At 40.0% G+C, this 16,205-nt stretch overlaps 1 protein-coding gene across 4 annotated transcripts in view; it reads right to left on the bottom strand.

The window, feature by feature from the left end:
- The window catches only part of UBA6 (ubiquitin like modifier activating enzyme 6), a 39,895-nt gene that overhangs the window by 21,134 nt on the left and 2,556 nt on the right, over positions 1-16,205 (bottom strand). For all 4 annotated transcript variants that reach the window (XM_083473128.1, XM_083473130.1, XM_083473131.1 and 1 more), the window contains exons 3-16: positions 15,889-15,948; positions 14,923-15,017; positions 14,540-14,568; positions 13,128-13,222; positions 10,880-10,991; positions 10,050-10,130; positions 8,124-8,246; positions 7,059-7,182; positions 6,100-6,203; positions 5,161-5,223; positions 4,690-4,766; positions 3,849-3,915; positions 2,363-2,506; positions 935-1,002 (exon numbers count right to left, since the gene is read on the bottom strand). In XM_083473128.1, the coding sequence (XP_083329254.1) occupies positions 935-1,002; positions 2,363-2,506; positions 3,849-3,915; positions 4,690-4,766; positions 5,161-5,223; positions 6,100-6,203; positions 7,059-7,182; positions 8,124-8,246; positions 10,050-10,130; positions 10,880-10,991; positions 13,128-13,222; positions 14,540-14,568; positions 14,923-15,017; positions 15,889-15,929 (1,223 nt within the window). In that variant the 5' untranslated portion in view covers positions 15,930-15,948. The remainder of the gene's footprint in view (positions 1-934; positions 1,003-2,362; positions 2,507-3,848; positions 3,916-4,689; positions 4,767-5,160; positions 5,224-6,099; positions 6,204-7,058; positions 7,183-8,123; positions 8,247-10,049; positions 10,131-10,879; positions 10,992-13,127; positions 13,223-14,539; positions 14,569-14,922; positions 15,018-15,888; positions 15,949-16,205) is intronic.

Below are 16,205 nucleotides of genomic sequence, written 5' to 3'. Positions count from 1 at the left end.
CATTCATATTTTTCTTTTCCAAAATATAGTCCAGCTGCCCACAAGGGTCTGAGGAACCTTGCTGAAAAGGTTTGCTGACCCCTGCAGTCCAAACAGACAAACATAGCCAGGAAGAGCCAAAGCTCAGCTGCATAACACATGATTTGCATGAATAAGGTCCCACATTCGATGCCTAGCATCTCCAGGTAGATCAGGGAAAGACTCCTGCCCAAAACCCTGAAGGGACAGGGCCAGTCAAAGCAGAATGTACTGAGCTACATAGATCAATCGTCTGCCTTGATGTAAGTCAGCTCCCTAGGCTCCTCTGGAATCGGATAACCTCATCTTCTCTGAGCAGGGCCTGCTTCAATGGGTTAGGACAGAGATGAGGAACATTTTCATTCTGAGCATCACATTCCTTTCTGGGTGGGCAGGGCTAGAGGCATAAGCAGGCTGGGCAACTGATGTACTCTTCCCTTGCCATCCCGTAAAGCCAAAGGTATTACTATAATTCAAAGACACATTCCAGCCAGGCAAAAGCATTCAGAGGGGGCAGGGGAGAGGATCCTTGAGAGATATGACTTGGGGAGAGTATTGAGGGCTGCACATAGGGCCCCAGCTCTGAGGTTCCCAACCACTGGGTGAAAAAAGTACACACGCGTACATGTTTTATACAAGTTCTTTTAAATATGCATGCCTTCAGACACAACAACAGCATTCGTGTGGTTATCTTGGGATTGGGAATAGGAGGATCAAAATTTGCTGGATGACCTTGAGCATTTCTATCCAACTAAACAGGTTTGTAATGAAGGTAAAATTGGTGGGGAGGGGAGATAATTTACGCTACTCTGAGCTGCTTGGAAGAAAGGTGGAACATAAATGTTGAAGAAGTAAACAAATTAATTGATTAAGGAACAGAGAGAGCGTAAGCAGCTTGACTGTGCCATTTTTTTACCTTGGAAGGAATTCTTCATGGCTCACTTTTTCTAGAAATGTGACTAATTCAAATGCATCAGTATACAGCTGGAGAAGGAGGGGGGGGAAACAAGATTCAGCATGTCTTAAAACGTTTAAACTACACTAAAAATAACAATATTTTATTACAGCATACAACCGGGGGGGGGGGAATCTGAACAAGATAGTAGACTGGTGTGATAGAATTCTAGACTGCACCACTTCAGACTGCTGGTGGTATATTGCATTAATAACAGCTCCCCCAACATAAGAAGTTCCCTTCATGTGGCACACTAACACAACAGGAAAATGGTTGCTTGATCTTTCTCCACAATGTTTAGTATAAGCAGGGAGTAGTTTGGTTTTTTTAAGAAGGGAAAGCCTACAGAAATGAATGTCATACTTAAAGAGAGTCTGAAATGATATACTGGAATGCTTTCTTACCTCCCTCTACCAACTCTTTTATCTTTCGCACATAAATCGGTTCTTGCTTACTTCAAAACAAAACTGATATGTGTGCAACAAGCAATATATATCTATGGGATGATTTGCCAGCAGACTAGTACTATGTCTCATAATTTACTATTTCTCAGTTTAATATTGTTTTATTAGTAGCCTTTGATACTGTGAATTTAAACATCCAGAAAATACCCTTAATACGGTGGACGGTCAGGTTGCAAATGTGAGGGCTGCATATGTAGTGTTCGTAAACCGCATCTGTGCATGCACAGGTTGCGATTTGGTGCTTCTGCGCATGTGCAAAGCACAATTTAGCGCTTCTGCGCATGCGCAATCGCTGAAACCTGGAAGTAACTCGTTCTGGTACTTCCGGGTTTTGGCAGTCCGCAACTCGAAAAAACGCAACCTGAAGTGGCTGTAACCCGAAGTATGACTGTACTCTCATCTGTAGTAATTCCTTATAGTAATGCATCCTATCTTATAGTGGGAACACTCCGATAAGGCAACACAGCAGGAATGATTGGTGAGAAGGGCTGCTGCCATGAACCGGTTTGGGGGCAGCTCATGGGCCAGTTAAATGACCCACGTGGGCCGCTTGTGGTCCTTAGGTTGCTGACCCCTGCTCCAGACCATGGTGGAGTATCATGAATGAACACTGTACTCAGGTGTCAACTCCCCCCCCCCCAGGGGCTTAATTCATTACTTCCTGGCAAACTATACGGACAATCTTGAAGTCTCACTCAAACCAAAAGGTTGCCAGTTTGGACATAATAGTACACTATGGCTTGCTTAAATCTGAAATACAGAACTAAGGCCAGGATGCAAGAAAGGGAGAATAACACTCATGCACAAGTGTCATTTGCTATTCTCCACCATCTTTGATGGTTCGTCTGAACACAAGCAATATTATGCTCACAGAATGCTCTCGTCCCTAAATCTATGTAACCTAATCCAAAACAAAGAAACTGACCCATTGTTGCAGGGGAGAAAATTTTCCTGTCACTGCTTTCAAGACTTCTTGACTGGCAACACCACCGAGTGCTGCTGTAAGAGGTGCCAAAGATCCCTGAGCCATCCTTGATAGCCATTTCACCATGTCTTCATTAACTTGAGGCTACAATTTTAAAACAAAGTAAGAACAATGTTTGTATACAAATAGCGTTGAAGTCTTTAAAATTAGTAGGTTGCTGACTTGGTAAATTGGTGCACAGTAAACATGGGAAGTAAAGCACAGTAGAGGTAAGAGCTGTCTCTCAATTAAAATTCAGTTCTCAGCTTCTGTCCCTTTGTTTAGGGCAATCACAAACTGGTAACTGAGCTTCTCACTGCATGAGGAAGCCATGGCAGCCCTGGAAAACAAAAATTATCCTCCAACATAGTCTGTTAGCCTGGAATACATTTTTGCATGAAAAATGTTGGAACAAGAGCTCCTTGAAAGCAAGAAACAGCTAACAGGAAAACATCAGCGAAGCTACATTTTTGTTTACATAACCCTCACCGGATTATAATCCTTCTATTCTTTCAAACTGTTGCTCAAAATTTGCCTTGAAAAGCTTGGGCAATTTCAGCTTACTACTGATGTAAAAACAGCACTTACAGAAAAGTAGTATAAAAGCGAAAGGAACCAGGAAACGCATGGAAGGGAAGTCATATGGTATATGTATACATGCTGTATTTGGTATGAAGTTGTAAGTGAGATGGGGGAGGGGAGGGGGATTAAATATGCTCTCTGTTCCTCTTTTTGAAAATGCAAATGAAAAAAGAATTGAGTAAACCTTTATGTAGACTATACATTAAAATCCGAAAATTTAATAGAGTTGTTTCACATCATAGTGTCACACAGTGACGATAACAACACAATCCCAACAATTGTGCCCATTTTTAAATGAGAAGCCACATAACCTCACAGGGCTGTTCTGAGGATAAAATAAGGAGAATAGTTGCTCATTCATTCATAATATGTATGTGTGTTTTAGTAGTAAGATGAGTGTGTAAGACATTAAGAGTTTGAGTCATGCATAAGTTTCATTGGTCAATATTAACGTTTCCTATATAGTAGGGGGGGATAAAAATAAAAAAGACAGATTTAGATGGCATGTCCCTCTTTTGAAATACAAATTCTCAACAGAATGCTCACTAAGAAAGCTAAGCTGAAGCAACCATGGAAAGCTGTGTAATACTTTTGGGAGAGCTGAGCAATGGTCTTAATTACATTTCTGAACAGTTTCCATGCATGACAGCTTTTGACTGATGCAAAAGAAGGTACTATAATGCATCACAAAGATGCTCAGGTGATAAAAGATATAAATGTAAAACATACAAGAGAGCCAGCAGAGACCAACTACAGCAGAAAACTGAAGACGATGAGGGATCTCACAAAGTTCAGTTCAACATTTAAATGCACCATGCATACTACAATCACAGGTGAATATGCTGGATAGCACAAAACTACTCACTTTGCCTTCCAATGTTTTACTTATGGACACTGCCATCTTCAGCATCTCTTCAGCATCCTGAAGGCACCTGAAACCCAAACAAAAAGCATAGCATCTCTGCTCCACGCAGCACCTCTTATATCTGCTACCAGAGCTGGGAGAAAGTCCTGGCCTATGTGAGAATGACATTTAGTTGCTTCAACAGCCAGGAGATTCAGCTGTATTTGTTGGAACATTGGAAAACAAATGAAGGGGGGACTTGCACACACTTCCCCCTTGCTCTCTGACTGTTGTATCACTGTCTATTTTATTGTGTTTTAAATATATTGCAAGGTGCCTTGAGAACTTCAGTTAGTAAGCGGGATATAAATTCTCCTAAATAAGTACATAAAATAGAAGAACTCACAAGGTGGTTTTAGCCAAGCCCCCGCTCCACTTTAATATCTCTTTAATCCCCAAACACATACCATATTGTGGACAATAGTTCCAATTCATGGCCGTGAAGCAGTGGAGAGTCTTAAATGTTATATGAATACATCATAGTCTGTCCTCAAATAGACAACAGTTGAAGTTTCTTGTACAACCGACATAACAAATTGATTCTCTGTCCGTGACTTTCCCAAGTAGCAGGGATAAGAAAATCATGGTCTCAATTCTGCAAACATTTAGGCAGATTAAATCCCACAGAAGCCCAAGTGATTTGTAAACAGTTGAACTGTGCAAGGGATTGCAACTCAGTTAATTAAATAACCTGATGAGTTACAGTTTAAACTGCTATCGATAACAATCTCTCCACCTCTAACTATATTAAAAGTGTACCCAGCAACCCAAACTTTGTGCAGCTATGGTACAGATACGTTACCCAATTGTCGGCATACGAGCAAAACTCTCTTGGAACTGATTCAAGGCAAGCATGGCAATGTGAATTTGCAGAGGGGCCTGCAAGGAGGAGAAAATAGTAGATGATCAGTAATATGCAGAGCAATCACATAAGAAGAAGTCTGTATACTCCAAGGCAAAACTTTCCAAACTGTGTCATGACACATTAGTGTGTCGTCCGCAGTGTGTGTGTCGCGTGAATGCTCCCCACGCTCCTCCCAGGGATGGAAAAGGGTTAGTTTAACCTCCACTTTGCTAGTAAAACTCACGAAATGATGCATGTCTAAAAAGCATGTTACCAGCATGAAAGGTTTGGAAAGCTCTGCTCTAAGGATTACATTAGCTTGTTACAGCAAGAACAAGAGCCACTAAGGCCTTAAGGGGAAAACAAATGCAGTATACAATATTTAAACATCAAAGTGTCATATTAAAAACAAAACAAAGCAAAACCGACCTCAGGCTTGCTGAAATCTGCAACGAGGCATGTTGGGTTAATCAACTGCTTCTCCAGCGGTTGCTAAAAGTTAAAAAAATCAATTTGCACACACTTTAGGACAGAAGAAAGCAAAGTACATGCAAGCATCTTTAAAATTTCCCAAACCTTCCCAAGATTAGCTTGCAAACTTTAGCAGGGTGTAACTGTAGATACAATTCAAAAAATAAACCAGAAATGGGAGTCATCATGGAAAGACTGTTGGGAAGAGGAAACCCTACCTCTGCACCACTGATACAAATCTCACTAGGAGCAAGGGATGGGTTTACCTCCATCACAATGAATGCACCCTTTTACTCTCTGCTATGTATAGTAAGTGAATAGGTGTCATGGTACAGGAGAACGTAAAGAGCAAAACTTGTAGGAAACATTGCAGTGGGGACAAAAGGAGTTTGGAACACATCATGTTCCAAGTTACAATGCTTAAATGTGCAACTTAAAAATGTGTGACCTTGTGTTGTGCCCTACAGGTACTCTGAGGCAAAGGCGAAGCAAAAGATGTGTAGACTACTTCCTTGAATCAAGGGGCTTCAAACACCTCCAAAGCTCAAGACAAAATCAGAATCAAGGGAGAAGAACTGTCCCTGTAGTTATACATCCAATGTACTGCAAACCCCTTTGAAGTACAGCACAACCACTAGAAGAAACGAGAGACGTTCACCATAGTAAGAAGGTGGGGTGGTAAGTGAATTTATGTATCCCTGATTTTATGTTCTGACATTTTAACATAACCTTGCCCTTTCGAGATCAAGTTATACAGGTGCCTCATATGGAGAAGGGCTAAATAATATTTTTATTCAACAAGTCAGATCTCTGGCCTGAGCACCAAGCTTCAATGATTTCTAGAGGTGAAAACAGATGTGATCGCTGCTGACTGTTGTCTTTATGCAGGATACTTACAAAATGGAATATCTTAGGTGTCTTTATTTGGATAGCTATGCCACCATGTAAGTAAGGTTCCATATCCACCGTATTCCCAATGCTAAAAGAATAAGGTGATACCACTGTAAGAGAGGAGAAAGTGTAAATCGCAGTTAACAAGGTAGTTAAATAAAGCAGAACTACAGAAAGAGCAGAAAAACACTTTTGATTTTATACAGGATCTGCAAACCTAATTGACTTTCAAAGAGTTAACACTAAACATGTACAATTCTCTTAGGTGGTGGACTCTCCTTCATTGGAGGCTTTTAAGGAGAGGTTGGATAGCCATCTGTCATGGATGCTTTAATTGAGATTTCTGCATTAGTGGGGGTTGGACTAGATGACCCTCAGGGTCCCTTCCAAATCTACAATTCCAGGATTATGCAACACAAGCACATTTCTACAATGTACAGTGGTACCTCGGGTTACATACGCTTCAGGTTACATACGCTTCAGGTTACAGACTCTGCTAACCCAGAAATAATAGTGCTTCAGGTTAAGAACTTTGCTTCAGGATGAGAACAGAAATCGTGCTCCGGCGGCACGGCGGCAGCAGGAGGCCCCATTAGCTAAAGTGGTGCTTCAGGTTAAGAACAGTTTCAGGTTAAGAACGGACCTCCGGAACGAATTAAGTACTTAACCCGAGGTACCACTGTATTTAACTCCTGCTTGTCATGGGGAGAAGCTTAAGCAAGTTGCTGAAGTTCTGCCCTCTATTTAAAAGCCCGAGTTCAAGATTTAATGCAGGCATTTCCAAAGAGAGTTTCAAGCCATGTCTCCCAACTATGGAGCAATGCTGAACAACAATGTTGTGAACTGGCAGCAACAGAGTTAAGGCAGCGCACACAGCAGAACAACATGAAAGGAAAATGCATTTCTATCAATTTGGAAAGCAGTGGCTTCGCACTAGCAGGAAAGCTATACAAAACATGGCTTACCAGTTATTTGATGCGTGGATCCATTTAAACACTGCATTCCATTAACTTCCCGGAAAGTTACAAACTGTCCCGTTTCAAGCTTATGAGGGTTATTATCAAGGCAAGTGACAATACCAGGATTGGACTGAAATTGTAACACACCAAAAATTAGTATGGGGAAGAAATGATTGCTAGACATTGCCACACAAACATTTTCTTGGCTCCTACAAATACACAGATTGAAAATCACTGCAACTGCAGCATAGATACTGCCAAAAATTCACTTGTGTGGCAGAATCTAAACTGGCAATAGCATTGTTTTTCATTTTCAAAAAGTTTCACTCTTTTAAGTTATATATTTAGAAGGACAAATATTCTCCTTTCTTCAATCCATAAAGATGCAACAACCTCAGACACCCAAACCTGAAACAGTTCTTTATTATACATAAAACTAAAGGTGGTGTGGACATCTATGACCAGATGCTCACTACCTGTATTTCCAAATAAATGACCAGAAGCCAACGGTGTACTGTTATTTTTCAAATACAATAGACAGTACCTATTTAAATGCCTGTATAGTTTCTCAGCTGAACCCACCCAAAAAGTATATTCTTAGAAGAGTACATGAAGCCCTGGGTTTGAGTCATAGCATACATAGTTCTGGGGTATCAAGAAAGGGAGTCACAGAACTGGTAGGGCCAGTCACTTCTGGCACCAAGAAAAGGGTATGTGTTTTCTCTGTTGATGATACAACAAAATAAAATCACAGTAATGATTTGCCTCATATACCCTTTTCGCTTGCCCAATTCATACACTTGGGAAAAGCTGTAATTGTGCCTATGCTGCCAGAGTAGCATGTGCTACAGTTGCAAGTTCTGTAACACATAATTCACAACTCATGAATTATTGCAGCTACGCTTAGGTAGTTCCCATAATTCTGTTATACGTAAGTTAATGGCAAACTGATGGCATACTTTTTTAAGTTCAAAAACTGTTGGGCTAACTAAACCCCACCACACTACCTTCCTCAGAATACACTGGACTCTCAAACTGGACTGATATAGTAAACCTTGCTATCGTCCTCACCTGAGATATGTTTGAAATGAAGATTTCTTTTGGCTCTTCACCTGTGGTGTCCAGGACTTCAAATTCATCACCAAAGTCACAAAACAGACGTGCCCATATCCCGTATACATCTGCACTTATAAACTATATGAAAGACAAGTAAGTTAAATAAATTTCACAATCTTAATTCAAAGCAAAGAGATAAAATTTAAGAGGATAGCCCCCAAATGATTCTTCCTTCCCAAACATTGGTCTGACTGCATTAAGTGTACAATTTCCAGTAGGGAAATCTCCACCTCATACAGGTACTAAAGTATATATTTGAGGACATACAATCAGCGTGTAATTGTCTCTTCCCTGCATTTGCATGAGGTTTGAAAATTTTATCTGCTTCCTCTTCCAAGAGTCAAAAAATTACCAACCTTTTCTTCCATTGACTAAAATGAGGTGTTTTACTCATCCTGACTGTTATCAGTTTTTGATTACAAGGAGAAAAAATGGACAATTCAAAAGTAAAGGTTGCCTTTGTCTGGAAAACTTCCAGTAGGTGTGAATTTACCATGGCGTATAACTTTCTGCTTCTCCTTGCCACTTTACCACAGAACAACAGAGCTCTCTCTATTTTAACAAAAAGATTATGTAAGATTTGAAGAAGCCTGGTAGCCATTACATCTGCTATATAGAGTCAAATGAAGGATAACACGCCTAAACAAGCTTGTCTTTTCTACATTATGTATTTTGCCATTTTATGTTTTCTTCCCTTAATTTTAAATGCCATATATATTCCAATTTCCTTAAATAAATTTATTTTTAAGTGAATTATGTTCCTTGTGGGTTTATTCTCTACCAGCCCATTATTCTGCTCTGTCCAGCATATTACCTGGTGTGGTCCCCAAAAACCATGGGGTTTCTTTTTGTATAAGGATTTTAATACAGCATTCCAGCCACTTGATAAAAGGCGGCTGGTTCATGTTGAAGGAGATTGTCCTTTAGGTACCAAGGTCCTCAGCCACTTAGAGCTCTATAAAAGTTAAAATCAGCACTTTGAACTGTGCCCAGAAACTGACTGGGAGTTAGTGTAGTTATTTTAAAACTGATGAGATCTGCTGACTGGGCATGTGAGCATTCTAGCATATTTATTTTGCACTAACTGTAGCTTCCAACAAAAGCAGACACACATACAGCAACTGCAACAATTCAAACAAGATGCTCCCAGAGCACGGATTAACTGTGGACAGAAACTCTCTGTCCAGGAGGGATTGGAGCTGGCAGATTAGGTTTAGGTTTGTGCCACCAAAGCCACTTGGGTCTCCAAAGACAAGCCTGATCTTTGAGAGGGAATGTAACCCTAATCAGAACAGGATCAAATCACATCCCAGGTCAAACAAGCTACCCACGAATAACCTCTATTTTGCCTGGGAGCTTTAGCTTATACGAGCTCCCAACCAACTGAATACCAAACCCAGACAGCGATTCAGCGAGTTGGTCCAGAACAATACCATGGTCAGTGGTATGGAATACTTCTATATCAACACAATGGAACCTGTTTCTTACTGAACTCCAGCCTTAAACTGGATTAAAACAGATTAATGTGAGCAGTATCATCCAGGAACGCCTGGAGCTGTGTGACCTCTAAGTGCCGGCACCTGGATTCTATATACTCAACACAAATGCAGCCAGAAACTCCTCAGATACCTTCATTTTGTTCTCACTACTCAGTTTTACTGTACTCTAAAGGGTTCCAATCTCTAGGAGCAAACTAATAACTTAGTTCTTCATGGGCATTTGGCACAGGAATATCCAGGAACAGAACAAGGAACAGCACCAAGTTATAATAGTGTCTGCGTGGAAATAATTTAGCCTTGTAACAGATATGGGGAAGTTCTCAAAAGTAATGGACATGGCCATTTTGGGTCAATATATTACATTGTCACTGTTTTGCATTACCTTAATAGGTGGGTGTTGCGCACGGCAAAAGTCATTTATCTTCTTCTGTAGTGACAGCTTCATCTCAGTTACTATGACACACTTTTGAAAGAAAAACCCCAGAGATAAATTCTAAGTTATCAAAGGCGATGAACTTACTAGCCAAATATTCAAGTTTCTTCAAATGGTAAGTTATATAGCAGGCTTCATCAACCCCGGCCCTCCAGATGTTTTGAGACTACAATTCCCATCATCTCTGACCACTGGTCCTGCTAGCTAGGGATCATGGGAGTTGCAGGCCAAAAACATCTGGAGGGCCAAGGCTGAGGAAGCCTGTTATATAGTCACAGCCACAAGGATTTGCACATTTCTGACACTGAACTATGACATCAGAACAAACATTCCAGCTTCTCTTAGCCTTGGTATCTCTCTCCCACCTAGACAGGTGCTTCGCTTGTTCTGCTCAACCAAGGTGCAGCTAAAGGACTTGAGGGAAGGGTTAGTTTCTCAGTTTGTGCCCATGCAAAAGCTACAAAAATTCCTCTTGCCTCTAAATGCCTTCAGACTACCCCACAAAGTGAAAGAATTATTCCACTCATCCATCACCACCTGCAAGTCTTCTGTAAGATGGAGATGGGATAGGTTCTCTTGCTTCTACCTTTAAGTACCTTCAAATCCCTCCCAATAAAGTGAGATAGTGAACCCATCCCTTTCTCAAGTATTTTGTAAAGGGACTCTGGGAAGGTTAAGGAAAGTCAGGAATAGTCACAAATAGTGATTGGCTACCAAAAACAGCCAAAATTTGCAGACCCCTGAAAAGAGGACCGATGTTTCAAATACATGCCACGTACCTGGTACTGTCTGAGGAAAGAGATGTCTGTAACTTCATTTAAAGGGGCAGTTGATGACATCACCTGAACATATGGGTTCAGCTCTGCAATGTGATGAAGGGATGCCTCACCTCTGAAATACATTTTCCAGTTGCATTATAGGTTATATGCATTATAGGTTGCACAGGTTATACTTTTAAGTTCAGCCTTTCAAATATGGCACCAAACATTACTAGAGCACCTGCTAACATAAATGTTCAAGTTAGCCATGATTAGTACACCAACTTTCTGGAAGCTTGAAAAGTACCAATCATCCAAATTAGGAACACATCCCTACCTGGTTGAGTTATTACCCACCAGACAACCAGTTATTTATAAAACTGTGTGAACTCAGTATGTATGTATGTAACTTCACAGAATCACAGAATCATCGAGTTGGAAGAGACCACAAGGGCCATCGAGTCCAACCCCCTGCCAAGCAGGAAACACCATCAGAGCACTCCTGACATATGGCTGTCAAGCCTCTGCTTCAAGACCTCCAAAGGAGGAGACTCCACCACACTCCTTGGCAGCAAATTCCACTGTCGAACAGCTCTTACTGTCAGGAAGTTCTTCCTAATGTTTAGGTGGAATCTTCTTTCTTGTAGTTTGGCTCCATTGCTCCGTGTCCGCTTCTCTGGAGCAGCAGAAAACAACCTTTCTCCCTCCTCTATGTGACATCCTTTTATATATTTGAACATGGCTATCATATCACCCCTTAACCTCCTCTTCTCCAGGCTAAACATGCCCAGCTCCCTTAGCCATTCCTCATAAGGCATCATTTCCAGGCATTTGACCATTTTGGTTGCCCTCCTCTGGACACGTTCCAGTTTGTCAGTGTCCCTCTTGAATTGTGGTGCCCAGAACTGGACACAGTACTCCAGGTGAGGTCTGACCAGAGCAGAATACAGTGGCACTATTACTTCCCTTGATCTAGATGCTATACTCCTATTGATGTAGCCCAGAATTGCATTGGCTTTTTTAGCTGCCGCGTCACACTGTTGACTTCGATCACATGATTTTGAAAACTCTAATGATTTAGAGTTCAGCATTATCTACTGAAGAAAATGTTTCACTGAGGAAATGATTTTACCTAGGGGAAACCAAAGTGGGGCGCTCCACAGGTTCTTAGAGTATAACTCCCATCATCATTGACCAAGCTGATCTAACTTAGCCAACATCAGCTGGTTAAGCTAAGGTTTTACTTAAGTAACCTGTGCTTCTGATTCAACTGTTAACTACAAAGGTCAAGTTAAACGTGCAACTGTGATCTGTCACCGACCATCATCTTAATTGCAGACTTCACACACAACTTAGCTTTGTTAAAGTCAAATCTGTCCCTCTGAAAGATATTTCACACTCTAACTTAGGTATAAATGCATTATCTACTGAAGAAAATGTTTCACTGAGGAAATATTGTAGTTATGTGTGCTGTAAAGTTTTCCACTGCTGTATTTTCCTACAGAAAGTTTTTCCCCCGCAGAAATGTATTGTTTCATGCAGTGAATCTTAACAGAGGACAATATCCTTGAAGGATACAACTCTCAATCTATGAAAGCCTGAAAGGCCCTGTCACACTTTTGTTGTTCTTAACCCACTATTTGCAACATTGATGCCACTAGAGAAAGACCACAAAGCTGAAACAACATCCATCAACTGGAAATATTATTTACCATATATAGTGGTGACCACAATTTTAAGCATATCATTCTGTCAAACAATGTTTATGATACAAATAATTTTATCATAGTATTGTGGGGTTTTTTAAAGCACTAGATTATATGTAAAAGTAAATTGGTTAAAGCATTTTGTATCATGTTGCTTTCCTTTGATATTGCTTTCAACTGAAAAAGGGATCCATATTAGTTACAAACTACTAATGTAAAACAGTAGAACTAAAAAATAAGCAGCTACTGTTTATCCTTGGCTCCCACATATCGTCTATTCAGCACAGATAAGGGGGGTTTACTCCTTCACACAAAAGAATACAACAATTCTGCAGGATAATTGTACTCATTCTTTTAAAAAAAACCGATGAAAGATAACTGCAATTCCAGCTTCTCTGTTGCAAAAAGCTAACAGGAATCAATCCATTTTTTCTGAAAACACAGACTCTGAAAGTGACTAATAATAATAATAATAATAATAATAATAATGTACTTAAAACTGGTATAAAGTCAGACAAAAACCTTTAAAAGCTTACAGTATTTGTGAAGAATTGTACACACACCTGTTTCTTAAATTTAGGACATCATCTTCACGAATAAAAAAGTTTGTCCCTAAATCCCACGTCTTGCATTGCTTGGTATCATGGATGGTAAGAGCCTTCGGAAAGGATAAAGGATACAAGATTAAAATATATTCAAAGCAGCAATTATATAATGTTTTGTACACTGTGATTACAAGTCATGTGAATTTATCAAGTTTATAGCGTAGGGCCAACCTAGACATTTCATTTGTTTTACAGTGAAGGGACACTGTTATCTAGCAACAAAAATTAATTTGCAAAAGTACGTAGTGTAGCACCATTGGAGGGAGGATTCATTCAGCACCGCAAAGGACACTGAAATGCAGTGACCAAATTTAAAATGCAGAAATCCTAAATGAAGACTTCTAGTGCTGAGGAATATTGAGAAGATATTACTGAATCCCACAGAAGTTTTGGAAGAACAAACATTTCCCAGTGTCCCCAGACAGGGCCATTTTCTTCTATTCTGGACTGTCCTTGCTCTTCACATCTCTGATTGTGTTTTTTACCCATGCCAGCACATATAGGTAAAGGTAAAGGGACCCCTGCCCGTACGGGCCAGTCGTGTCCGACTCTGGGGTTGCGCGCCCATCTCGCTTAAGAGGCCGGGGGCCAGCGCTGTCCGCAGACACTTCTGGGTCACGTGGCCAGCGTGACAAGCTGCATCTGGTGAGCCAGCGCAGCACACGGAAACGCCGCTTACCTTCCCGCTGGTAAGCGGTCCCTATTTATCTACTTGCACTTTGACGTGCTTTCGAACTGCTAGGTTGGCAGGTGCTGGGACCGAGCAACGGGAGTGCACCCCGCCGTGGGGATTCGAACCGCCAACCTGACGATCGACAAGTCCTAGGCGCTGAGGTTTTACCCACAGCACCACCCGCGTCCCATACAACGCTACAAAAAGTAGCTTATGGTTCTAAATGCTTTAAAAGATCCCATATGCTGCAGGTATTGATTTTTTTAAAATAATATTTGAGGTCCTTTACCAGAGTTTTAGTTGCCATCTAATAGAACCAAAATGCCTAAAAATAGTCACTGTATTTCAATTGTTTTTAAAGCAGAACTATCAAGATGGAATTCTTGAAGTCAATGGAAAACAAAAACCCATAATGCCTCTTGGGAGAGCAGAGAACAGTCCTATCCTCTAGCATGCCAGTGCTTAGATGGTGGCGCATGCACAGCTATTCTTCCCACAGAAATCATACAGTATTTCATCTTGGACACTCCAACACTACAGTCAAATCCGATGGCATGCCACATTTAGGAAACTTGTGTTAATAACATTTCACTAGGGAAATTGCAATGACTGAAATCTACGAAAGTATCATCAGTTATTTGAGGAAACATTCTAATTTTAAAACAAAATTTACTTAGGAAAAAATCATTCTCCTTACCTTTATTCCTGCAAGAACTATGTTCTTAGCTGAAAAAGATGAATATTATGAAGTTAATTTGTTAGATTAATTTTCATCAAGCCTCTTTGGCAATAGTTCAATTTTTTAACTGCTCCGTGATCTTCGAAAAACAGTAATTCCTTCTCAATCCCATCCCTATGAATTACACAACTGTTAAAAGAGAAGCTACAGAAATTCTATGCAATTCCACTTTCATTATAATCTGTAACAAAGATATCAGCCATATAAACAAATCCAGAAGACAAAACAACATTCATTAAAGACGTAAAACTTAGTACAACATAAATTTATGCACATTTTAATATGCAAATTTTATCCTTATAAAACGTACAAGAGGGAGAAAAATGCTGTTTCTTAATTACCTATCTCCACTCCAAGCCCACCCATTCCACTCAGGAACACATGGGACTGAGCCATCTTCTGCATTGCTGTGTCTCCAAGAACATACCTCTGCCGACTATGTGAAATTAAGAAAAGAAAAAAGGAGTAAACAGCCATAAAATAACTATTCATTGGCATGATCCCTTCTACAAATGGGACTACTTAACAAAGAGGATCCAAGTGGAAAAAGATAATTTGACATCAGGAAATCACTATGAAATAGCAAAATTTGGATATTTCCTATTATCTGCAGGGTACAGAGTTTCAACACAAAATAAGCATTACCACTGGTACTTTCAACATACAGTATACAACAAATGTATACTGCAGTAACATGATTTTCAAAACATTTGCCTTTCTTTTGTATTCCTACTCATGAGAACACTAAGCACAAAGGCTGTAATCCTGCATCCAGATGAAATGGGATTCAGTCTGTGTGGAGGATTACAGCAAAAGTAATCTATGATGGTGGCCAAGAACATTGTCATTTTTAATTTCCAAGCTAGGCCACTGTTTCGGCACATGATGATAAAGGCATTCTATCTAAAGAAAATGCCACTTAAGTCAAGTACAGAAAATAATTAAGGGGTTTCCTTAAACATAGTTTTAGATGAGATTATGCATTGTTCTTTAAACTCAGTATAAAAGATTTGCCCAAGATTTGACAGTTATCACATAATCAGCACCTATTTCCCAAATGCTATTTGAATTTGCTCTTCAGTCACTGCAACAAAGGCTTTTCAGTTGTGCCAATATAGACTATTCAACTGTATGTAATAGCAAGTTGGCAATAGCTAAACCCCATTGAAGATCAAGAATCATGGCAGCTATGGTGTGTTCCAGACATCAGGAACCACTAGTATTTGAACTTTAGCGAAAACAAGCCAAATCCATCATTAGTACTATTATGAATCTCGTATGCTTCACTATGTTGCTAAATTACTTACCTGTACAAAGCATCATCAATTTCCATAGAATCTGCTGCCATTATGATATATTTGCTTGGACTAGAAGTAAAAAAGATAGTTGTGATCACCAACAAAAAAAGCAACACAGTTCATTCACTTTTGTTTTTTCAACTGAGCTAATACATGAAAAGATATGTACAGAAATAAGTATTTTAATAATACTGGATTACACAACAACAGGGGTGATATGGTCGCTGCCCTGAAAGGAGGGAGTATAACCCATATTAGACAAACAAGAGGCCCAAATGTTAGAAATTTAGAAATGGGAATGGAGCACAGTGAGACAATGGCTACCA

The sequence above is a fragment of the Podarcis liolepis genome (assembly GCF_965112155.1).
Source record: "Podarcis liolepis genome assembly, chromosome: 13".
NCBI classification, from domain to species: domain Eukaryota; kingdom Metazoa; phylum Chordata; class Lepidosauria; order Squamata; family Lacertidae; genus Podarcis; species Podarcis liolepis.
This window is presented reverse-complemented; position numbering and strand designations above follow the sequence as displayed.